The sequence below is a fragment of the Symphalangus syndactylus genome, chromosome 3, assembly GCF_028878055.3.
Source record: "Symphalangus syndactylus isolate Jambi chromosome 3, NHGRI_mSymSyn1-v2.1_pri, whole genome shotgun sequence".
Classification (NCBI taxonomy): domain Eukaryota; kingdom Metazoa; phylum Chordata; class Mammalia; order Primates; family Hylobatidae; genus Symphalangus; species Symphalangus syndactylus.
In genome coordinates this window covers 17,516,534-17,540,860 of record NC_072425.2, presented here as the reverse complement: position 1 = coordinate 17,540,860, position 24,327 = coordinate 17,516,534, and the positions used below count along the sequence as shown (strand labels likewise).

The 24,327-nt window shown below is 41.7% G+C and overlaps 1 protein-coding gene and 1 pseudogene across 7 annotated transcripts in view; one reads left to right on the top strand and one right to left on the bottom strand.

Annotated features, from left to right (window-relative positions):
- Positions 1–24,327, top strand: part of GARNL3 (GTPase activating Rap/RanGAP domain like 3) — a 169,437-nt gene that overhangs the window by 63,666 nt on the left and 81,444 nt on the right. For all 7 annotated transcript variants that reach the window (XM_055271026.2, XM_055271028.2, XM_055271022.2 and 4 more), the window contains one exon: positions 5,277–5,351. In XM_055271026.2, the coding sequence (XP_055127001.1) occupies positions 5,277–5,351 (75 nt within the window). The remainder of the gene's footprint in view (positions 1–5,276; positions 5,352–24,327) is intronic.
- On the bottom strand, positions 13,414–14,610 carry LOC129478877 (density-regulated protein-like; annotated as a pseudogene).

Here is a 24,327-nt window from a genome sequence, read left to right as displayed (position 1 = left end):
TATATTTCATTTATGTTACTGATCAAGTCTTTTTTGTTTTAGTAGGGAAATGTAACCAATTCATATTTATTAAAACATCTATGCTGTTCTGTTTACCTTTAGGAGGAGTTCCAGGCTCCTCTTTATCCACTTGCTCATTTTATCCCTCCCTCTCACTCCATCCTTCAGGAGTACAGATCTGGATTGATCAGATTAGATAACATCTTACTAATTACTAAACTCCTGGATAGACAGAGCTATATTTGCAAAGGTCAGAGCACACATGCAAAAGTCTCTTTTCTGGACCCTTCTCCCAGAAGAATAACAAAGGGCTGGATGCATTCCAGTGTGAGAGGAGACCTAACCAACTCCCTCCTCTTTGCTGGCTTTGGAGGGGTAAGATCTCAGACTGCCTTGCTGTCCTCTTTCTTTCTACACCATGTAGGCTGATCTGCCTTCACTAGCAGTCCTCCTTTAGTCTTGGTCTCACTCATTAGTAGAGAACCTTGCTAGAGGGGGTGGTTAGTGTAGGAGATGATTTGCTTATTCCTGTGTTCTGTTCTCTGCCCAAGGACCACTTTCGTAACACTCCAGTCCATTCTTTACACTTTCTCCCAGATATGTTCTCTGTTTTTCATAATGATTTTCCTCTATTTATCTCAAACTGATATTCTGATTACTCTTTAGGGGCATTTTCTTCTCAGTATCTAGTTTTTGGTTCACCATGGTCACTACATTTTGAAATTCAGTAATTACACTTTTCATCTGAAAGCTGATTATAGATTGTCCCATTTTCATAGATCCAATATGCTCCCAAATTATTACCATAATTAGAAATTTTCAAAACATTCCTTGTACTTTTTGTAGTAAATCTGTTTCATAGAACGTTTTCTCTGATATTTCAGATTTTACATTTTATACTATGAAATTATCATAGGATCAGTGATTATTCTCTTGATTCTTCCTTATTGGGTGTATTAGTTGGCTTAGAATGTCACGGTGCGGTAAAAAACAACAAGTTTATTTCTCTCTCATATGCAGCCAGGAATTCTAAGTGGGTGGTGGGTCTGCACCACACATTCAGGCTCAAGAAAATCTTCTGTCTTCAACATGAATTTCCAGGATCCCTCTGGTCATTGGGGTTCTAGCCAGTGGAGAAGGAAGAAGTGCATGGAAGAGGTACCTCCCCTCTCCTAAAGGGCCTGGGTCCATAAATGTACCCAGGTGAGCTTTGGCCCACCTTCAAGTGGAGTTAATTCAGTCAAATGGCCACCTCTAGGGAAATGGGGTCTAGCTTTGTGTCCAGCTACGATTCTGCACTGTGACAAATGGCGAGAGTGGATTTTGGTGGCAGCTGGAGCTCTGTACCCTCTGGATGAATTGAGGGAGAGGGCTTCTAGGTTATGCAGTTTTGACATTTAGATGGGTTCTGATAGAGATTATGTCATTCCTGAGCCAGATCTTCTCCCAAAAAAAGAAAGTGTAGATTTTTTGTAGTTGTAATTGGCCAGATCAAAGGTTTGTGAGGATAATAGAAAGAAAATGGACAGAGATAGCTACCTGATAATCAGCTTCTCTACTGTGTTAAAAAGATTTTTTCCTGAAATGTTAGTTTTTTCATTCCCTAGTTTGCTGGGGCAACTTTCTCCTTTCACAGCAGCTGATATACTGGTCTTCATCAGGCCCCAGCCACCACAGCCCCCTCTGCTTTACTTAGCAAGCTGTGTGAGCCAGCCTGGGTGGGGGGGCACTGAGACTGCCACTCTGTGCTGGCCCTGAGTGTGACCAGTAGGATCTCCTGCCCACCTACTGCCCTCCTACACATGCTCTCCTCAGGCAGGTCCTGCCAGCATGAGCTCAGGGTGTTGGTGTGAACCTGCATGGTTTGATTAAGTTACTTCCCAACCGACTTTCCCCAGCCTGTGGTGCTTCCGGTTATCTGGCCTGCCCTTCACTTTGGCCTTTCCTTCATGATAGAGCTGGTAGAATTTCTTTGACATTTCTTGTATGATTAATGAACCTTCTCTGCTTTCCAGGGCCAGTATAGGTCTTACCCCTGTCTTTATATCCCTTTGGCCATTTGCAGTAGAAATTTGGCATTCATCTATTCCCGTATTTCTTGTTTATGAATATTCAATGAGATCGATACTATGTCAGGTGTTGTGCTTAGCTCTGGAGATGCAGTGGTGAGAACAAATAAATGTAGCTGCTGTCTTTTTGAAGTTTGCTGGAGAGCAGAGAGAGCACCTGAGGAAAGACAGGTGCGAACCAAGTAATGACAGAGAAATGTAAATCACAACTCTGCAGAGTGCCCCAAGAACTGACGACAGGGTCATCTTCCCAGGCAGTGGGTCAGGGAAGGTATACAGAAGGAGGGGGACTTTGGTGGAATTGAAGGATGAGTAGTAGAGTTTTTTAGGGGAAGGTGAGAAAGGAGGGCCTTCCAAGCCAGGAAGTCCCAAGCATGTGTCCTTCGGTGAGAAGAAGTGGGGATGCTGGAATAGAGGTGGGATTGTGGCACAGTCATATTTGTAGTTTGCATAATCACCCGGGCTGCAGGCTTCGGTGTGAGGAGCTGCTTGGAGAGGAGCAGTGGTAGATGGGTGTCTAGACTCAGTAGGAGGTGGTTGTGGTCATCAAGGTGACAGATGATGGTGACTTGAATGAAGATGGGGATGGTGAAATGGTAAAGGTGATAGTCAAAACCATTAGCATGAGCTCTGTCTTTATGGATTTCATGAGTTCAAAGGGAGCTGAATTTCTTTTTACCATCAAATCGTTAAATTTGTTCTTCCTTTTTTTCTTGAACTTTTTAAGCAAGACAAGCAATATGCTTCTTGTTCTAAACCCAACAAATGAAAAGAGCATTATTACATATGCCTGTGTCTAAAATATAGTGTGTTTTATGATGTTTAATTTACATTTTTATATGAATGAATGACTATCAGCTCTTCTCCCAAGGCTTCAACTCCTAGATGAGACTAGTTATAGTCAGGACTATCTCTAGCAACCTCTATTTTAAGGGTAACAAGTAAGGTGAGGGTGTGTCCTACGTCTCTATAGACCTATGTCAAACATTATTAATTGATCATAGTGCTCTTTTCTTGCCAAGTCCAGATGTCATCTCAGAATGCTTCTCCCAAAGCCCTTGAGGCAGCATATACCAGTAACACTCTACCTGAAATCTGCTTGCTTTTCCCTCTATTTTAACAGTGAGTAGAAACCCACAAAGAAGCTGCTGATGCTGAATCCTCTATACTTCCCCTGTGAAAACGGCAGTGGCCCTATGATGTCTAAATTTATCTTTCTCTTGTACTTTAAAATTGGCCTCTGTAAAGTTAGAGACAGTCCACCAGATTACCCTCACTTCTGACACCAACTACTACAGTGTTCAGGAGTCCCCAAGACCACTCTCGGGTTTGATAGTTTGCTAGAAGGACTCACAGAATTCACTAAAAGCTGCTAAGCTCACTTATGGTTTATTACAACAAAAGGATACACATTAAGATTAGCCAAGGGAAGAGGTGCATGGGACAGAGTTCGGGAGAGTTCCATTGCAGAGCTTCCCATTGTCCTCTCCTGATGGAGTTGTAGACAGCATTAACTCCTCCTGGTGATGATGTGTGACAACATCAGCACCGAGTGGAATGTTGCTCATCAAAGAAGCTCACCTGAGTTGTGGTATCCAGAGTTTTTAGCAGGGCTTGATCCCGTAGATGTGGTTGACCACCCACATGGCCTACCTGAGCCTTCAGCCCCTCCAGAGGTAGAGCTGATACTGTGTGACCCAAAGCCCTCACTATAAATCAGTGTGGCTCAGAGCCCCTAAGTAATCAGACACTAACAGAGGTCATTCCCAGGTCTTAGAGATCACCTCCCAGTAGCTGAGGACAAAGGCTAGACCTCTGTTTGGACAAGTTGAAATTCATGACTACACAGCCTCTTGGGCTCATCCTCAGTTTAGCAATAGTGTAATGATCTGATGTCATCAAAAACATTTGCTTTTAGAAATTATTTTGCAGGAGAAAGATGAAATATAAAAACTGAACCTAATCATGGACATTCTCTGGAAGATGGTTGGGGAGGGTGGTGGTTAGATGAGGACAATGGGTTTCTGGGGTCTGGCTACCTCTGTTCACATCCCAGCTGTACCTGTACTAACTAGTTAAGTGACTGTAGCCCGTTATTTTACCCTTCTCTGCCTCAGTTTCCTAGTTCATAAATGAGAATAATAATAATACCTACCTTGTATTATTATGAGAACTAAATGAGATAATACATATTAAGAGCAAAAGAATGCATGGCATTCAACAAATACCAGATACTGTTTTTATATTTATCGTAGGAAAAATTTATCAATCTCTTTTAAATAATTTTCCTTGAGAAAATTCTTTGGAGTTTTTCCCTAAATTTTTTTCTATTAATTTTTATACCATCGTATCTCTTAAGCGCTAGTGAAAATATGAGGTAACTATCTTTCCTGAGAAATCACATTTCTGTTTTACTGAGCGAGCTCTGAGTTAGAGAGGTGAGAAGTGCCCCTCAGGGCAGATGCGTTCTGATGAGTCTGCTGCAGATCTTTGTTGCAAATTGTGGGTAGATTTAAAGGCTAAAAAAAGATGTGTTGCTTTCCCAAGTCACTACTGAGAAAATCTAGAAGGAGAAAATAAGTTAAATCTTGAGTCAGTAATTTTGGACTCAATTGCCAAGCCCCGGTGTGTTCACTCACCTCTTTCGAACATCGGGCCCCTTGGAGACTGTCTATTTGCAAGCATCACCTTGCCAGAGCTAAAACACAGTCTGCCTGCCTGGGGAGGGACTAATTGGCCTTTTGGAAACTGTTTAAAACTGAATAAAACACAGGGGCTTTCTCCGATGGTAGTAGAGCTTGGAGTTCTTGCCAGCCACTAATTGTTCTTTAGGCCTTCCTGTGAAGGCGGCTGAACTCGAGAGTTAGCTTTTGGTCTTGCCATCTGTGAACTGCCACTTGTCCGCATGTGGTGTGTATTAAGATTGTGTTTGCTGGGAGCATCAGTATTGGAATGTGTTCAAATTTAAATGTGATGCTCTTGTTTTCTTCTACTCTTGCAGGTTAGGCATTCCTTACTCTTGGGTTCCCAAGGACAGTGGCAGCCAACTGTATGAGTACCTGGCTGATAGAGCTTTAAAAAAACTGTTAGCTTCTAGGCTGGGCACTCCAGCCTGTGTCCTTAGATGTGGCTTACTTACAGGATAGTTACATACAGATAGAAGAGACATTGTAAATGCTTCCTAATTGAATGCTTTTTCCCCCATAGCTTATTTCCAGTGATGCTGATGGAGCCATCCAAAGGGCTGGAAGATTCAGAGTGGAAAATGGCTCTTCAGATGAGGTAAGGAAGCCTCCCCACTTCCTGTAATGCCACCAAGCACATGATTATAGTGCCTGGGATATAGCAGTGAAAGAGTTCTGGAAGAGGTAAATAGAGCTTTTCGGAGCTTTGCTTGAAGCAAATGGAAGGGAAATGTCAGTATTCTGGCATGGAAGATGCTATTCATAGGGTGACACATACCCTTTAAAAGATCTATGTTAAAACCAGGTAGACACAGGAAGTTGTTCTGCCAGCAGTGGCACCAAAGACAATTCTGCCACCCTCTGTGAATGGCCCCGAGTCCCAGTACTTCCTCTGCCAGGCTGATCAGCTTGGCACAGCCATCCGAGCAGTGCCAGGGTCCAGGAGGGAGATGCCAAAAATTACTGCAATGACAAAATGTCACCAGGAAAAGAGGCTGGTACTGCCTACTGCTCCTTGGGCCACGCCCACTTTCTGGGCTCTCTGGGTCCTCCTTGCTGCAGGCCACAGGGACTCATCTGGCTTTTTTTTTTTTTTTTTTTGCCACTACTCTATCTCACGGGGTCTACCCTTTAAACTGCAGAGTATGGCAAAAACTCCCCAGCCTTTTTCTTCTTTGCTGCCTTTTTGCACGGTAGCTCATCATAGCTCTAGCTCCCTGACCCTGACCCTGGGCAAGGACCCCAGCCACCCTGAGCCTCAGTTTTTTTCATCTGTAAATTAGAAACTGTCTCAAGATTATTGCAAGAATTCAGTGAGCTATGTTTGTAAAACTCCTAGCACTATGCCTGGCACATAGTAAGCTTCAAGTGCTAGTTATGATGCTATTGATGGTTATTGTTATTGTCATCACTGCCACATTGCCAGTTTTCTCCTGACCACCTCCTAATGCAAATTCTCAGTAAAGAGCTATGAATTTAACTTGAAAGCTCATGACATTTGGGAAGTGATTGCTCATTTTTACCCTTGGCCTTAGCCATATACATTTACCTGACCCTTGCCATTGACATGTTAGCCAAATGGAGGCTGAATACCCCTGAATAGGTACCCACATACTTCTTGTTCAGAATGATGTTAGCCGACCCACATGGAAGAAGGAATTCATGGAGAATTTTGCTTCTGAACCTTAGAAACAGCCGTCTCCAAATGGCCTGGCCCCTGGGACTAGATAGCCTCACGTCCACAAGCTCAGGCAGCCAAGGGTTCTCAGGAGCTAAGCCAGGCACAGAGGCATTGAGTTATTGCTCTCCAGTGCTTGGAAAGCTAGTGGCCACCATGCTGAGTTTCTACTTTGAGAGCCCATGGAGGCTGTATACCTTGAGACATCTTTCTGCTACCAAAATTTTGCAGAACTTCAGCCCAGCCTGAAATGGACAAACCAAACTGGACTTTGCCACCCTACGTAAGCACAACTCTGGCCCCTGCCACATCCAGTGTCTGGAGGAAATACACACCTCCTAGGAAAGACATCAATGGGGCCTTCATGTGATCCTTAATCACCATACACTTGGCAGTCAAACACTGCTCACCTGGCTCTGCCATACACCAGAGGATAGGTTCTGGGACCCAGTCAGGGGTTAGAAATAACCTGTGCTTGGGTCATGATCAGGAGTGGCTTAATAGTCAGACTTCCCAGGGTTCAAATTATGGCCCTACAACTCACCAGCAATGTGGCCTTGGGCAATTCAGTCGACATCGTGGGAACAATTTGGGGGAATTACTGATTTCACAAGTCATTGCAGTCTGTTGTGTTCAAAACACAGTCCTGTCTCAAATTGCTTCTCTGGAAATATAATATCAAGGATCGAATACTGTTTTAGGTTTTATTTCCACCAAAACTACTGAGCATGATGCTCCATTGGAGCACCTTGGCTGTTTTGTATTGGTGGTCTTCAATTAAAAGTTTCTGGCCAATGGTACTTTCTAGCCTGATAAAAGACCTTATGGGCACTTGACTTCCAGAAGGAAAAAACAGCTGGCTTGCTCTGAATTAGTTAAAGCAGTTAGTGCAGTAAAGGACTCACTATATATAGTTGCTTAAAAATTCTCAAACCTCTGAACAAACCAAATTGCAAATTTTGTTTTGGGGTTATTTGTCCTTTTATTATTCAATTGTAAGAGTTTTTTATATAGTCTGGATAATTAGACACTTATCAGATATATGATTGGCAAAAGTTTTCTCCCATTCTGTGGGTTATCTTTTCACTTTCTTGGTTGTGTCCTTTGAAGCACAAAAGCTTTAAGATTAGATCATGTCTAGTTTGTCTATTTTTTTTCTTTCATTGCTTGCACTTCTGTTGTCATGTCTGAGAAATCATTACCTAATCCGAGGTTGCTTTGTCACTTTTTATAGTTTACTGTTCCCTTGAGATAATGTCAAATTTGTCTTTTATTTCTTTAAACATAGTGTAATGGTTTTATCATCTGCGACCGAGAATTCCAATATGCGAAGTTTTTGTGGCTGTTAATTGTTTTCCTCTGGCCTGTGCTCCTCATGTAATGTGCTTCTTTGTGTGCTAGGCTGCCTGATTGTGTGCTATTTGTTGTTCCTGAAAGTTACTTTTTAGGAGTAATATGAGGCCTAAGATGAGTTGCTTTTTGGTAGGGAGGACTTATGTTTGCTTTTGCCAGATACCTTTAAACCAAATACCCAGCTTGAGACCTTTTAAACTGCCAAAGTGCTGCAGATTACAGCTACAGATTTATGTGAAAGCCGGCTTGTGGTCACCACACCTCAGAGACACTCCCCTGCTCAGCTCTGCTTGGTGCTGTGACAACTTCCTTGTAGTTTTTGGTGGTGGAGGTGGTTTCTTCTGATTCCCTCTTCCTTGAGTGTGCAGCCCTTTGGGATCCTAGCATAATGTGGGGCAGGGCTCCTATTGGACTTGCCTACCCCAGTGGGTCTTGGGATTTGACTCTTTGTCCCCCATGAGGTCACCAAAACCCAAATTCAATTTTACTGGGATTGACAAACATCCTCAAGCCAAAATGGACTTTCACAGGTTCCCACTTGCCTTTCAGTTTTAGTTGGCAATTCCTACTATCTGATAAGCACTGTAGTGCTTTTTTCCCACCCCTCCCTGCTCCAAGATGGAGTCTTGCTCTGTCACCCAGGCTGGAGTGCAGTGACACTATCTCGGCTCACTGCAACCTCCACCTCCTGGGTTCAAGCAATTCTCCTGCCTCAGCCTCCCAAGTAGCTGGGATTATAGGTGTGTGCCACCATGCCTGGCTAATTTTTGTATTTTTAGTAGAGACGGGATTTCACCATGTTGGCTAGGCTGGTCTCGAACTCCTGACCTCATGATCCACCAGCCTGGGCCTCCGAGCGTGCTGGGATTACAGGCATGAGCCACTGCGCCCAGCCTTCAGTGCTTTTAAGGAGATGATTTTAATATTTTTCTAGTACTTTTAGTTTTTTCAGTGGGAGGGTTGATCTGAATAACCTAGCCTGCCATTACCAAAAACATAAGTTATATTGGGAGTGCTTTTCATATAACATGACAAAACATTCATTCAACTGGCATTCATAGGGTCATTTCCTAGTGCCAGTCAGGCTGAGCCCTGGATGTAGGATTGAATAAGCCTGCTGAGGTCCCTGCTCCTAGGGGCCTACAGATGGCAGGGAGAGCCATCAGTAACCAATACAAACACATAGAAGGATTGCAAATTTTGGTAACTACTGTGGCAAAAACAGAGGACCATGGTGCAAAGAAACAGGAAGAGCCCTATTTAAGATGGGGTCATCAGAAAGCCCTTACCAGAGACAGCCAGTGAGGCCGAGCCTCTGAGCAGTGCTTCTCAGACTGTCCATCTTTTTAATTTCCAGCCAGTTGCAGGAAATTAAATATGTGGTCCTACTCTGCATAACTAGTACACAGAACCCACCTTATGCAACTCATCAAGGAATTGGATATCATCCAGATTGGTCTGGACTGTTTCATGAGATGAATCCACTGAGCATGTACTTATATGCCACAGGCATGTCAGAACACTGTAAAGGTTTCTTGTACACCTTGTCATGGGCTAGTAAACAGTTTGCAGATTGGCATCCATCAGAATGGACCATACTTTCCTGTCTTAGAGTTCATCTGGGCCAATCCCCTTCCCAATGCATGAGTTCCTGCATCAGCTTTGCCAGCAGTTAACTGATCTGTTCCTGCTTGAGTGTATCTCCAGTAATGGGAAACTTGATACCTGCTTGATAGGACTTTTTTCCTCCTGACACCAATCAATTCTGACACCAACTGAGTGTCCTACAATTCAATTCTCACACCAACTACGTGGAGTTAGCGTCAGACTCCACAGGTTTAAGGGCTCAGTCCCACAAGACTGTCCTCATTTCAGAAGCCAGTTACAAGCATTGGGTCCCCAGGTTACCTACATTCCACATTTCTGACCAACTTGGCTACAAAGTCAGGTAGCCATTACCACAGCCTCTTCCTCAGCTTCTGTAACTCCCTAAAATCACTCACAGAATTCATGGAAGCACTTTTTTTTTTTTTTTTTACTATTACTGATATATTATAAAGCATCAGTCCCCAACCTTTTTGGCACCAGGGACCAGTTTTGTGGAAGACAGTTTTTCCACGGACCAGGCAGTGGGAGATGGTTTCAGGATGATTCAAGCACATTACAGTTATTGTGCACTTTACTTCTATTATTATTATTACATTGTAATATATAATGAAATAATTATACAACTCACCATAACGTAGAATCAGTGCGAGCCCTGAACTTGTTTTCCTGCAACTAGACAGTTCCATCTGGGAGTTATAGGAGACAGTGACAAATCATCAGGCATTGGATTCTCATAAGGAGCACACAACCTAGACCCCTCGCGTGTGCATTTCATGATAGGGTTCATGCTCCTGCGAGAATCTCATGCTGCTGATGATCTGACCTCAGGTGATCCGCTCACCTTGGCCTCCCAAAGTGCTGGGATTACAGGCATGAGCCACCACGCCTGGCCAGGTAGGCATGATTAATTAAATCATTGGCCATGGATGACTGCCTCAATCTTCAAACCCTCTCTCACCCTGGAAGTTGGGGTATGGGGCTGAAAGTTCCAAGTTTCTAATCAAGGCTTAGTCTTTCTGGCAACCACCCCCAATCCTGCAGCTATCTGGGAACCCCCTGAGAGTCCCCTCCTTAGAACAAAAGATGCTCCTGTCACCCTTATCACTCAGGAGCTCTGTGCTAGGAACCAGTAACAAAGTCCAAACACATATTCCCATTATACCACACCCCTAAATCAGTTGATTGCATTTTTCAGAATCTCTTAATTGCTAAAAAGGTCTTTTTATTGAACATAATTCACCTGTCTACTGTATTTTCTTTTTCTTTTTTTCTTTTTTTTTTTTTTGAGACACAGTCTCCCTCCCTCTGTCACCAGGCTGGAGTGCAGTGGTGCAGTGATGGCTCAATGAAGCCTCGACCTCCATGGCTCAGGTGATCCTCCAACCTCAGCCTCCTGTGCAGCTGGGCCTACAGGCGCAGGCCACCACGCCTGGCTAATATTTGTATTTTTTGTAGAGATGGGGTTTTGCCATGTTGCCCAGGCTGGTCTTAAACTCCTGGGCTCAAGTGATTCGCCTGCCTCAGCCTCCCAAAGTTTTGGGATTTCAGCTGTGAGCCACTGAGCTCAGCCTGTATTTTCTTTTTTTTTTCTTTTTTAACACAAAGACAATTTTAATCCTACGTTTTCCTGTAGTATAACAACATCCATTGCTAGCTATCTATGAATTGAAACTGCATTTGCTAAGAACTGTGAACATTAAGAAACTTTACATGAAGTCACATGTGTCGATATAGGCACATAGACATCTTCTAGCACCAACAGAATACATACATAACACATACCAAATGATCTTGATGGATAAATTTGCTTCACCAGGTAATTCTATTTAGTAAAATTCAGTTAATGCAGAATCCCATTTTTAAAATTTACATCTTTATTACACATTTTTTATTTTTAAAAAGTCATTCCAGATTGTAATTTGCATGGCAATAAACAGTGGCTTCATGGATTCTAAGTTTCTTAAAGCTGTCTATTGCAATTTAAAACACAAGTCTTCTTTTCAATTTGCAGCACCTGACTTAGAGTTTAAATTCATCGAATGTACTCATTAAAACTGTTCAGTTTCTCTTGTGAGAAAGACATGTTTCAATTGCTATTTCCCAAACTATCTGTTGAGCATGGGTGTGTATTGTTTTTATTTGGTTAGTAGAATTACTCACACAATTTATAGCTGGAATAAAAACCTCTAGCCTCTCTGAATGGCCTTCCACTCAAAACAGTGATGATAATAAATGTCTAAAATGTATCTGGGGTCTGCCCCAACTTGATATCACCAAACATGTTTCCAAGTTTTTGTTTTTGGCTTTTTGGTGTTTTTTTGAGACAGAGTCTTGGCTCTTGTTGCCCAGACTGGAGTGCAATGACGTGATCTCGGCTCACTGCAACCTCTGCCTTCTGGGTTCAAGCGAGTCTCCTGCCTCAGCCTCCCAAATAGCTGGGATTACAGGCACCTGCCACCATGCCTGGCTAATTTTTGTATTTTCAGTAGAGACAGGGTTTCACAGTGTGGCCAAGCTGTACTCAAACTCCTGACGTCAGGTGATCCACCCACTTCGGCCTCCCAAAGCACTAGGATTATCGGCATGAGCCACCATGCCCGGCCTGCTTCCAGGTTTTCTTAGAAAATATGGTTTTTAACTCTATGCATAATACTCTACCACGTGATACACCATCACTTCTTTATTTCCCAGTTGTTCATTTCTATCATTTTATACTTGTAATTTTTTATATTATAAATAATATTGTAATGAACACCTTCATCCATAAGTTTTATGTGAGACTGGTTATTTCTTTAGAATAATATCAAAGAAGTGGCTTAATGGTTCAAACAGTACATGTGGTTTTAAGGCTTTTAATATAATTTACTGAATAATCTCCAGAGTAGCTCAAAAAAGTCCTACTGACAGTATGTTATTATGCCTCCAGAGTCAACTTGCTAACAATGAAGCAAATTCAACCACAAGTGTATTAGATTCTCCCCTATCTCAAGATTATTACATCAAAGAAGCAAGAAGATGTATTACTGGTGAGGAAGCCAAATTCAAATTCTTTAAAAAAAATTACTCAACTTTAGATCTGTAAAATAGTCAACAGAAATGCTTCCCACAAAAAGTCTACAGGGCTTTTCCAAAAATAAAGTTAAAAAGAGAGAAAGAGAAGTCAGGCCAGGCACGGTGGCTCACGCCTATAATCCCAGCACTTTAGGAGGCCGAGGCGGGTGGATCACAAGGTCAGGAGACTGAGACCATCCTGGCTAACACGGTGAAACCCCGTCTCTACTAAAAATACAAAAAAATTAGCTGGGTGTGGTGGCGGGCACCTGTAGACCCAGCTACTCGGGAGGCTGAGGCAGGAGAATGGCATGAACCCGGGAGGCGGAGCTTGCAGTCAGCACCACTGCACTCCAGCCTGGGCAACAGTACGAGACTCCGTCTCAAAAAAAAAAAGAGAGAAAAGTTAGTACCAAATGACCAAAATTTTTTATTTGACTAAATTCTATTCCATGCATAAGCGTGACAGTCTCCCCTGTTTATCTGACTTTGGCAATAAAAAAACAAGCAGCCTTGTACAGAACAGTGAAAATGCCAAGGACGAGGGTAGTCTGCAGTTTTACTATAGAACATATATATACTTTTTTTTTTTTTTTTTTTGAGACAGAGTTTCGCTTTTGTCACCCAGGATGGAGTGCAATGGTGCAATCTTGGCTCACTGCAACTTCTGCCTCCCAGGTTCAAGCGATTCTCCCACCTCAGCTTCCTGAGTAACTGGGATTACAGTCGCCTGGCTAATTTTTTTGTTTTTGCTTTGTTTTGTTTTTTTGAGATGGAGTCTCGCTGTGTCGCCTAGGCTGGAGTGCAGTGGTGTGATCTCAGCTCACTGCAAGCTGCGCCTCCCGGGTTCATGCCATTCTCCTGCCTCAGCCTCCCAAGTAGCTGGGACTACAGGCACCAGCCACCACACCTGGCTAATTTTTGTATTTTTAGTAGAGACCGGTTTCACCATAGCCAGGATGGTCTCGATCTCCTGACCTTGTGATCCACCCTCCTTGGCCTCCCAAAGTGCTGGGATTACAGGTGTGAGCCACCGCGCCCAGCCAATTTTTTTGTATTTTTAGTAGAGATGGGGTTTCACCATATTGGCTGGGCTGGTATTGAACTCCTGACCTCAGGTGATCCACCTGCGTCGGCCTCCCAAAGTGCTGGTATTACAGGCATGAGCCACTATGTCTGGCCATATATACATTTTTTTTAAAGGCCTGTCTCCCTTTGGCCATATCAAGATTAAGCTCAGGTCATTAAAAACAGGCAGATTTTCAAAACCGCTTCTTTACTTCTCCAAGATCTTCAATGCTGTCATCATTTACCTCTGGCCAGTTTTCCTGAATAACATCAATTACATCATCTGTAAAGTCTTCCTGAATGATAATTTCTTCCTCTTCTGTTACTGAGGCACCACACAATTTTTGATCAAAAAATCTTTGTGCTTTTTTAAGATCAATTTCAAAAGCTAGAGGCCACACATTCATGTTACATGTTTCTTCTCTGCTCTGGGAATTTTGGCTGTGTAACCTTTTCTGGTACGGCCTTCTTTTCTTTGTTTTATTTGACCCCTTTCACCTCTCTTTTGTATTTTCTTCTCCTCTTCTACCCCTGCTGTTCCTTGACCCTCATTAATTCCAGCTTCATGTTTGGGTGAGTTTTCTTTTTTTTGTTGTTTTTTGAGACGTAGACTGGAGTGCAGTGGCGGGATCTCGGCTCACTGCAACCACCACCTCCCAGGTTCAAGTGATTCTCCTGCCTCAGCCTCCCGAGTAGCTGGGACTACAGGCATGTGCCACCATGCTTGGCTAATTTTTGTGCTGTTAGTAGAGATGGGGTTTCACCATGTTGGCCAGGCTGGTCTTGAACTCCTGACCTCAAGTGATCTGTCTCCCTCGGCCTCCCAAAGTGCTGGGATTACAGGCATGAGCCACCGCGCCCGGCCCTGTTTGGGTAAATTTTCTACAGTAAGTTTTGCAAATTCATTTGGAAAATTCTTCTCTAACCATTGTCTACATTTAGCAACATTAGGCATATATTTACAGTAGCCTGTTGGTAATGAACAGACTCCACAATAAAGGACTCACAGTGGGTAATCAGCATCTAACTCGGCCCTGTTCGTTAGGTCTCCTTTGCACTTGGCCCCATTGGATTCAGAAATGTCTGCAGCCATTTCACAAACCCAGGTGGTTCCCTCCGCTATTGCCAGTTGAAGCGACACATGGAACTATCGTCTGTATTTTCCACTCAGAGTTTCTATTTATGTTCTCCATAGCCCCAGACTGTAAGTCTGAGCCCTCTTCAGTGTGACATCTGTTGTTTTCCTCCTAAGACACAGGATCAGTTCCATCATTGTCATCCTTATTGCTGTTCCTTGGACACGTGAGGTTGTTAATGAACCTTTTGGACTGAAGTGCTCAGAACTGAACACAGGGCTCTGGGCATGCTCCACACAGCCACAGAGTGGAGCAGGCTCATCCCCTTCCTTGCTGTAGACACTCTACCTCTTTTTATGGACCCTAATGACTCATTATGAACCTATAATATGCTACTTTGCCCACCCCCCATCTTTTTCACATGTGCTGGTGTTTAGCTGTGGGGCAGCACTATGATATAATGGAGACTATTTTGGAGTCAAACAAACCTGGGTTCAAACCTCAGCTCTACCACTCTATAGTTTACAATTCAGTGTCTCTGTGCCTCAATTTCCTAATGGGTAAAAAGGGAGGGGAAATCCTTCCTTATACCATCTGACCTTGTCCTTCAGTAATTTGTGTTTTGTATCTAAGTGTAGGATCTTGCATTGTCTACATTGAATTTAATCTCATTAGTGTGTCTCATAATTCCTAATTGTCGAGACTTTTTGGTGCATCTTGATTCTGTCACCCGTCCTGTTAGCTAACCCACTGAGCAGCTTTATTTTACCTTCAGATGTGCTTGTCTTGCCATCTGTGTGCTTATTCAGATTGTTAATTAAAATGAGTGTGACCCCTGGGTGGATCACTGGGGACCTCCCTTACAGTTCACTTGTATGTATCAATTAGTAGATGGTGCAGCAGAGGGGACAATCTTTCAGCTTTTTACAAATCTATCTTCCTTAGCATTGGGAGGACTCTTTTTTTTTTTTTTGAGATGGAGTCTCGCTCTGTCACCCAGGCTGGAGTACAGTGGCGCGATCTCGGCTCACTGCAAGCTCCGCCTCCTGGGTTCACGCCATTCTCCTGCCTCAGCCTCCCGAGTAGCTGGGACTACAGGCGCCTGCCACCACACCTGACTAACTTTTTCTATTTTTAGTAGATACAGGGTTTCACCATGTTAGCCAGGATGGTCTCGATCTCCTGACCTCATGATCCACCCGCCTCAGCCTCCCAAAGTGCTTGGATTATAGGAGTGAGCCACCGCTCTCGGCCGGGAGGACTCTTATACAGTTGGAGGATATGTAAATTAGTACAATCTTTTGGGAAGGCAATTAGCAATAATTAAAAATGTGTATACCATTTGGCAAGACCTTCTATTGCTAGGACGTATATTGTAGCATTATTTAAAATAGGAAAAAAACTGGAAACAGCATCAATTTCTTTCAGTAGAGGAATTATTATGTAAACTATGGTCCATTTACACAATGAACTGGTTAGTGGCCATTAGAATGAGGTAGACACATATGTACTACCACACAAAAAGTGTTTAAGATACAGTGTTAGACATAAAGGCAAGTTCCAGAATGACTTGTTTAATATCATGCCATTTTTCTTAAAAACAAAAAAATGGGAAATATGCTCATCAAGATGCGAGAAAATTTCTGAAAAGATATGTAAGAATATAATAGTAATCATTTCTGGAGAATGGAAATGGGAGCTCAGGAAAGAAGCTGGAGCTGGAGGACCTTAACTTTCCATTCGATGCCCTCATATACTGTTTACATATTTTACAAGCTTATATTCATTCAACTGAAGAGTTGAATTTTTGAAAAGAAGAATCTATGTAGTTGTTAAAAAGAACAAAGTAGATCTATATGTACTGACATAGAAATATTCCCGGGCTGGGCGCGGTGGCTCACGCCTGTGATCCCAGCACTTTGGGAGGCCGAGGCGGGCAGATCACGAGGTCAGGAGATCAAGACCATCCTGGCTAACACGGTGAAACCCCGTCTGAACTAAAAATAGAAAAAATTAGCCAGGCATGGTGATGGGTGCTTGTAGTCCCAGCTACTTGGGAGGCTGAGGCAGGAGAATGGCGTGAACCTGGGAGGCGGAGCTTGCAGTGAGCCGAGATGGCACCACTGTACTCCAGCCTGGGCGACAGAGCGAGACTCCATCTCAAAAAAAATAAAAATAAAAATAAATATTCCCAAGATATTTTCTTTAGCAAAGTTTTTCAGTGTAATATCTATACTACTGTTCCATTTATGAAAACAAATTATGCATATGTATATATAGGCTTATGTATGGATATATATTTTTGTATGTATATATGTATGTGAATGTGTGATATGAGTGTATGTATGTATAAAGTAAACACATCTTTGTAAATGCATAAAAAGATCTGGGATTATTCAGACCAATCTAGTAGCATGGTTATTAGAGGGAAAAGAAGTAGGTTGGGTCATGGAGGATGGGGGAAAGAAAAAGATTTTAACTTTTGTGTGGTTTCAAGTTTTTATAATCAGCTTTCATGCTTACATTTGTAATTTTTTAAAAGTTTTAGTTTGTTTTTTAAAAGAATCCATCTTCCCTACTGCTATGTGATCTCAGCAGTTTAACCTAGGAGCTGAAGTAAAATCAGCGTAACTGCATTCATTCGTGTATTGAACTCACTCTGGAATAGACTCTATGAAAAATCAAAGGAATTATTTTAAAACTGTGGATACCATTTGTATTCTGAGTGTCTGTATTTTGTGGATTCCCTGCTTAAAGTCAAATATTTAAGAACATTCAAATAAAATCAGGGTGTCATATATGGATTTTTATTACATTCTCCTCAAAATATCCTGGCCAGATTCAGTCTTCCTCTGTCACATCCCACAAGTATAAGTATAAGTAGGGGGTGGGGGAAGATAACGAAGGCAGTGAGAAGCTTTGGTGGGCTTTGGATCTGATGCAGAAATGATTCAGGACTTTTGGGTCTCTGTGGGCATGTACAGGCATGAATGCAGTATGGGGCAACTTGAGTTCATTTCCCTTTGTTGTAGGCTTTCACAAATGTTTACCTAAAGGGCATAAAATAAGCATGAGTGTTTGCAATGTTAAACTTCAGTTATCTGGAAAATGTACTCATCAGCCTATTTTCTCCTAACTTTCTAGTTGATGTCAAATGAATAACGTGTTCCTGTTTCATTGTCGTCTTAAACTGCTATAGACAGAGTTTCTATATCTCCAAGATCTTTTGTAAAATAGGTGACACTTAAATTAGCTAGGATTTATTGTAGGTTAAAACCACAATTAGGTACTACTTCACCCACTCTAGAACTTCAAGGACTGAAAAGCTTAAAGTTTGGTCAGAGAACGTGGAACAGCTAGAGCTCTCGTATATCTTGCTAATAGGAGTTTAAATTGGTGTGTGTATCCTCTTTGGAAAATTTTTTGGCAGTATCTACTAAAACTGAACACACGCATCGTCTGCGTCCCCGGATGTATACCCAACAGAAATGAGTGCTTGTATCCACCAAAAGACAGACTCAATAATGGTCATAGTGGCTTTATTCTTTTTTTTTTTTTTTTTTTTTTTGAGACAGAGTCTCACTCTGTCACCCAGGCTGGAGTGCAGTGGTGTGATCTTAGCTCACTGCAACCCCCATCTCTTGGATTCCAGTGATTCTTGTGCCTCAGCCTCCCGAGTAGCTGGGACTACAGGCATGCGCCACCACACCTGGCTAATTTTTCGTATTTTTTGTAGAGACAGGGTTTAGCTCTGTTGGCCAGACTGGTCTCAAACTCCTGACCTCAGGTGATCCACCCACCTCGGCCTCCCAAACTGCTGGGATTACAAGCGTGAGCCACCAATCCCAGCCAGTGTCTTTATTCTTAATAGCCAAAAACCAGAAACAATCCAAATGTCCATCAACAGAAGAATGAATGCGTAAATTGTGGTATTCATCCGGTGGACTACTACATGGCCACGAGAAAGAGTGAACCACTGCCACACCAGTAACACAGGTGAATGTTGCAGACCTAATGACAAAGGATAAAAAGCCTGACTCAAATACACATCATATGATTTCATTTTCGTAATGCTCAAGAGCAGGTAAAACTAATCCATGGTGATAGAAGTTAGGACAGTGGTTCTCTTTTGGCATGTGGTTGAGTAATGACTGGGGAAATGAACAAGGGAGCCTTCTGGAATACTGAAAATATTTTCTATATTGATCTAGGTAATGGTTATGAGGGTGTATAAATGTAAAACAAATTCTTTGGCTCTGCACTTCTTTGTGCCCTTTACTGTCCACTAGTACTACACATCATCGGAACCTGGAGCTTGTGTTCAGAGTTCTTCTTCAGGGTCCTGGGAAAAGCGGGATTTTTTTGTTGTTTTTTGTTGCCTAGTCTCCATTACCTTTGTCAGTTCCTGTATGTGTTTTTGTCTTTACACCTCATCAAATGTGGTTTTAGCAAGGGATGGGATGTGTCTTGCTCTGTGAGACTCACAACATTTTTGGAGTTGGGTTATTTCCCCTGTGTTTTGGTTAAGTATTCAGTGAAGAGGAAAGTGAAATAGGTAACTTTTATTTTAATTTTTTTTAATTTTTAATTTTTTTTTTAAGAAACAGAGTCTTGCTCTGTTGCCCAGGCTGGAGTGCAGTATCACTGTCATGTCTCACTGCAGCCTCAGCCTTCTGGGTTCAAGTGATCCTCCCACCTTAGCCTTCCCAGTAGCTGGGACTACAGGCACACACCACCATACCTGGCTACTTTTTATTTTTGAATTTTATTTATTTATTTCTTGTAAAGACAGGATTTAACTATGTTACCCAGGCTAGTCTTGAACTCCTGGCCTCAAATGATCCTCCCAACTCGGCCTCTCAAAATGCTGGGATTATAGGCATGAGCCACTGTGTCTAGCCCAGTAATTTTTTAATCATTAAAGAAAACTCTTCATATTGACAGTTGGTATTCAGCATGCCACTGCCTCTGGAGTCCCATCTCTCCCTCTGCGATGCTGAGCGGCGCCTTGCGCCTCCCTGTGGTGTTCCATTCTACACTTGGCAGTGTTCAAATCTCTGGGAGGCAGACAGATGCAAGTGCTTCAGAAGCCTAGAGCATGCAGGTCATTTTCCATGCCTTTGAATCCCCTTGGAAATCTGGTAAACCTGTAGACCCCTTCTCAGAATAATGTTTTTAAATACATGAAATTAAATACATAGGATTACGAAGGAAAACAGTTGTATTGAAATAATTATCAACATGATTTTTGAAACCTAATTTATGATACAGTAATATATATGATTTTAAAATACATTAAATAAGCCAGATGTAGTGGCTCACGCCTGTAATCCCAACACTTTGGGAGGCTGAGGTGTGCGGATGGCTTGAGGTCAGGAGTTCGAGACCAGCCTGGCCAACGTGACGAAACCCCGACTCTACTAAAAATACAAAAAGCAGTCAGGTGTGGCCGGGCGTAGTGGCTCACGCTTGTAATCCCAACACTTTGGGAGGCCGAGGTGTGCGGATCACGAGGTCAGGAGATCGAGACCATCCAGGCTATCACGGTGAAACCCCATCTCTACTAAAAATACAAAAAATTAGCTGGGCATGGTGGCAGGCGCCTGTAGTCCCAGCTACTCAGGAGGCTGAGGCAGGAGAATGACGTGAACCCAGGAGGCGGAGCTTGCAGTGAGTCGAGATCACGCCACTGTACTCCAGCCTGGGTGACAGAGCGAAATTCTGTCTCAAAAAAAAAAAAAAAAAATTAGCTGATGTGGTGGCACACACCTGTAATCCTATCTACTCGGGAGGCTGAGGTAGTAGAATTATTTGAACCTCAGAAGCAGAGGTTTCAGTGAGCCGAGATCACGCCACTGCACTCCAGCATGGGCAACAGAGCAAGACTCCGTCTCAACAAAAAATAAATACATTAATTAATTAATTATAATACATTAAATAATAAATCTAGCAGCAGGCCTCATAAATACTGTAATTTTGAAAAGTGAAGAGTGTAAACAGTATTTTGAGATATCTGCAATCACTATAATGAATTCTGGAAATATCTTTGATTTTTTTTTTGTCAGCATGGTTACCAGGACCGTCCATTCTATAGTTTTTTTGCATATATTCATAACTGAATGAAACACTAAATTTTAGTTAGAACTTAGGGAAAATAAAATTATATTTGTTTTGCCCCATCCAAGTTTATGCCCCGCTCTCTGTGCTGAATTCTTTTAGAACTGGCATAGAGCATTGTTTCTCAAAGTTCAGTTTTCATCAGAACCACTTGTAAAATAGATGCTGGTGCCCCACTCATAGAGATCTTAAGGAAGAAGTTTACGATGGGCCCAAGAGTACACATTTGAACAAATTTGAGAAGCACAGAACTAAGATCTGTTGCTGCTACCTGCAAGAAGCTTCTCTGTGCCATCGACGCATCTCTTGGAGGCCCCAGAAGTTTAAATGTTCTGATGACAGCTTAAGAGTTTACTCTCTAGGCGAGAGAGAAAGACGTTCATGACAGTGTTGCTTTTAGTAGAACAAAGAAAAATAACTGTGATAGGCGACTGATCAAGCACAATAATGTGCAATTATGCAGTGAATACATGGAGTTGTTATGATGTAAATACATATTTATGAATAGTCATAGTGGGAAAATGTGATACCAAATAGTATGCATATTATGATCTCTATATATGCAAATGAAAAATTGTGGAACATTACACGAAAATGTTAATTTGAAAATTCAGGTGATTTTTGTTTAACCTTTGTTTTCTAATAGGGCTAACAAGTTTTTCTTAATGTATCAAGTAAATAAAAGTTTTAAAAATACTAAAAAATAAAAAAAAATAAAATAAAAAGTTTACTCTCTAGGCTCTGCTCTAGCTTTGTAGGATCCAAGGCCTTGGGACCATGACACCAACCACTGTGGAGTCTGGCTGAGGCCAGCTTCCTTGGCTGGACTCCCCCTATGTCTGGTCAGCTGATGCCTAAGGCTGGCTGGTGGGTCATGCCATCGCTGCATGCCCTGCAGTGGCATAGTGCAAAGACCTGGATACCAGGAGTACTGCCAGTAGTTCATGGTTATAAAGTAAATAATTGTTGATAATTAATCATGCGAAAATCCTACAAGGAGCAAAATCCAATGATATGCTTTCACCAAAGGTCAAAACTAAGAGGTAATATCTTGAATAGGTAATCAAAATTAACATCACCACTGAGGAACAGATGGGTATTTTGAAATATGATAAGCTGAGGACAAACCTCACTTACATGGTATTCCAGCCAAGTCTGCATACCCTGACTCTAACTGGGGAAACATCAGACAAACCCAAAATGAGGAGGGAAGATGCTGCATTCTTCAAAAATGTCAATATCAGACACAAAGAAGGGAACTATAGACACTGGGGCCTACTTGGGGGTGGAAGGTAAGGATTGAAAAATTACCTATTGGCCGGGCGTGGTGGCTCACGCTTGTAATCCCAGCACTTTGGGAGGCCGAGGCGGGCGGATCACGAGGTCAGAAGATCGAGACCACGGTGAAACCCCACTATTAAAAAATACAAAAAATTAGCCAGGCGAGGTGGCGGGCGCCTGTAGTCCCAGCTACTCGGAGAGGCTGAGGCAGGAGAATGGCGTGAACCCGGGAGGCGGAGCTTGCAGTGAGCCGAGATATTGCGCCACTGCACTCCAGCCTGGGCGACAGAGCGAGACTCCGTCTCAAAAAAAAAAAAAAAAAAAAAAGAAAAATTACCTATCGGGTATTATGCTGATTACCTGAGTGACAAAGTTATCTGTTTACCAAACCCCTGCAACACACAATTTGCCCATGTAACAAGGCTGCACATGTACCCCTTCAACCTAAAATACAAATTGGAAAGAAAAAAAATAGTGACAGCCAAAAAAAATGTCAATGTCATAAAGACAGAGTCAGTGGAAATGTTGCAGATGAAGGGAGTCTAAAGAAACAATGAAATGATCCTGTACTGCAGAGAGAAAATGCTTAAAATGACATTGTTGACTCAATTGACAACATTAGAATACAGATGGCATCAATGTTAGACTTAGAAAAGTTGATAAAGCTCTACTGTGGTTATGTAAGAACGTAGCCCTACTCTTGTGAAATACACACTGAAGTATTTAGGGATGAAGGCTATTATTTTACATCTGAGTCTTAAATGGTTCAGAAAAAATATTGTATATGTGTGTATGTTTGTGTGTGTGTTGGGGGTTGTGAACAAATGAGCCAGTGGGGTAAAACATTAACGGTAGGTAAATCTGGTAAGTAAAAGGTAAACATACTTTTTTACACTGCTCTTATTCTTGCAGCTTTTATATAAATGTAAAATTATTTCCAAATAAAAATTCATATGTATGTAGCAATAGCTAGTTTTTTAAAATTCCAGAAAATCAGATAAAAGCAAAATAATACTAAAATTTTCACCTACGTTTTTACTCCTTAATAGGCCTAAAAGGCAGGACATAAAAAAGGACACAGAAGATGATGTAATGGTTAAGATAAAAAAAGAAAAAAGAAGAAACCTCTGGAATTGGAACTGGTTTCAGTTCCAGCTCCACTACTTATTATCTCTGTAACCTTGGGTAACATATTTAAACTCTCTAAGTCTCAATTTCCTCATCTGAAAGTAGGGGGATAAAATAGAATCTATCTCATAAGGTTGATGAGTGGTTCTGGAGATAATGCATATAAAATGCTTAGCCGAATACTTGGCATTTAGCACTCTCTCAATGCATGTCAGTATTTCCAGAGTAATGACAAGGACAGAGAGCTTCCCGTTTCATTTTATAAGGTAACATAACCCTGAAAGCATGACAGAAATACAAATAGAAAGGAAGCCTATAGATCTATCACACAAACAAATATGATACATAAATCATTTGTTAAAGTCAAGCAGTATCTTAAAAGAATACTATACCATGACCTAGTAGGGTGCATTCCAGAAATGTAAGAACCTTTCAATGCCAGAAGAGCTATTACTATATTCATTATTCGTTCATTACATTACATACTGTGATTCCCCCCATTTAACCTATTCTCTCAATAGTTGCCTCCCAAAAAAAGCTTTTGGTAAATTCAATTTTCCTTCCTGAGAGAAGCCTCTTTGTAAACTTCGAATTGAAGGAAACATCTTCAGCATGATAAAGAAACTGACCACAGACATCTAGTAAATTGCTAGAGGCATGTCAAAGTCAGAGAGTATGTTCCAGTAGTCTGTCTTACATACGTGGCACGATGGAGATACCAACAAAGCTGCAACAGAGTGACATCAGTCATGCGGGAAAACTGACATCTAACACAGTCTCAGCCCAGACCATGCAAGATTCAGACATTTACTGTAAACAGTAATTTAATGCCTTATAAGGATTGAGAATGATAATTCAATAAGTAGAACCGAGTTAATTGATAAATGATTTGGGGAAAATTGATCCTTACCTCAGAGCATACATCAAAATAAATGATAAAGAATGAACTATAAAATGAAACATCTAAAAGAATATAGAGGTAAACAGTTTCGTTAATGCTGGGATGGGGGAATTTTTGATACTAATTAGGCAAAAGCCATAAAGGGAAAAAAATGAAAAATTTGCTTATGTAAACATTTTGAAACATCTATGTGGCCACAAATAGCATAGAACAAGTTTAAAAGCAAAAATTTGATCAGAAGAAATTATTTGCAATCTATTTCAAAGATTTCACAAAAGAATACAATAATCAGAAAACTGGCAAAGGACATAAA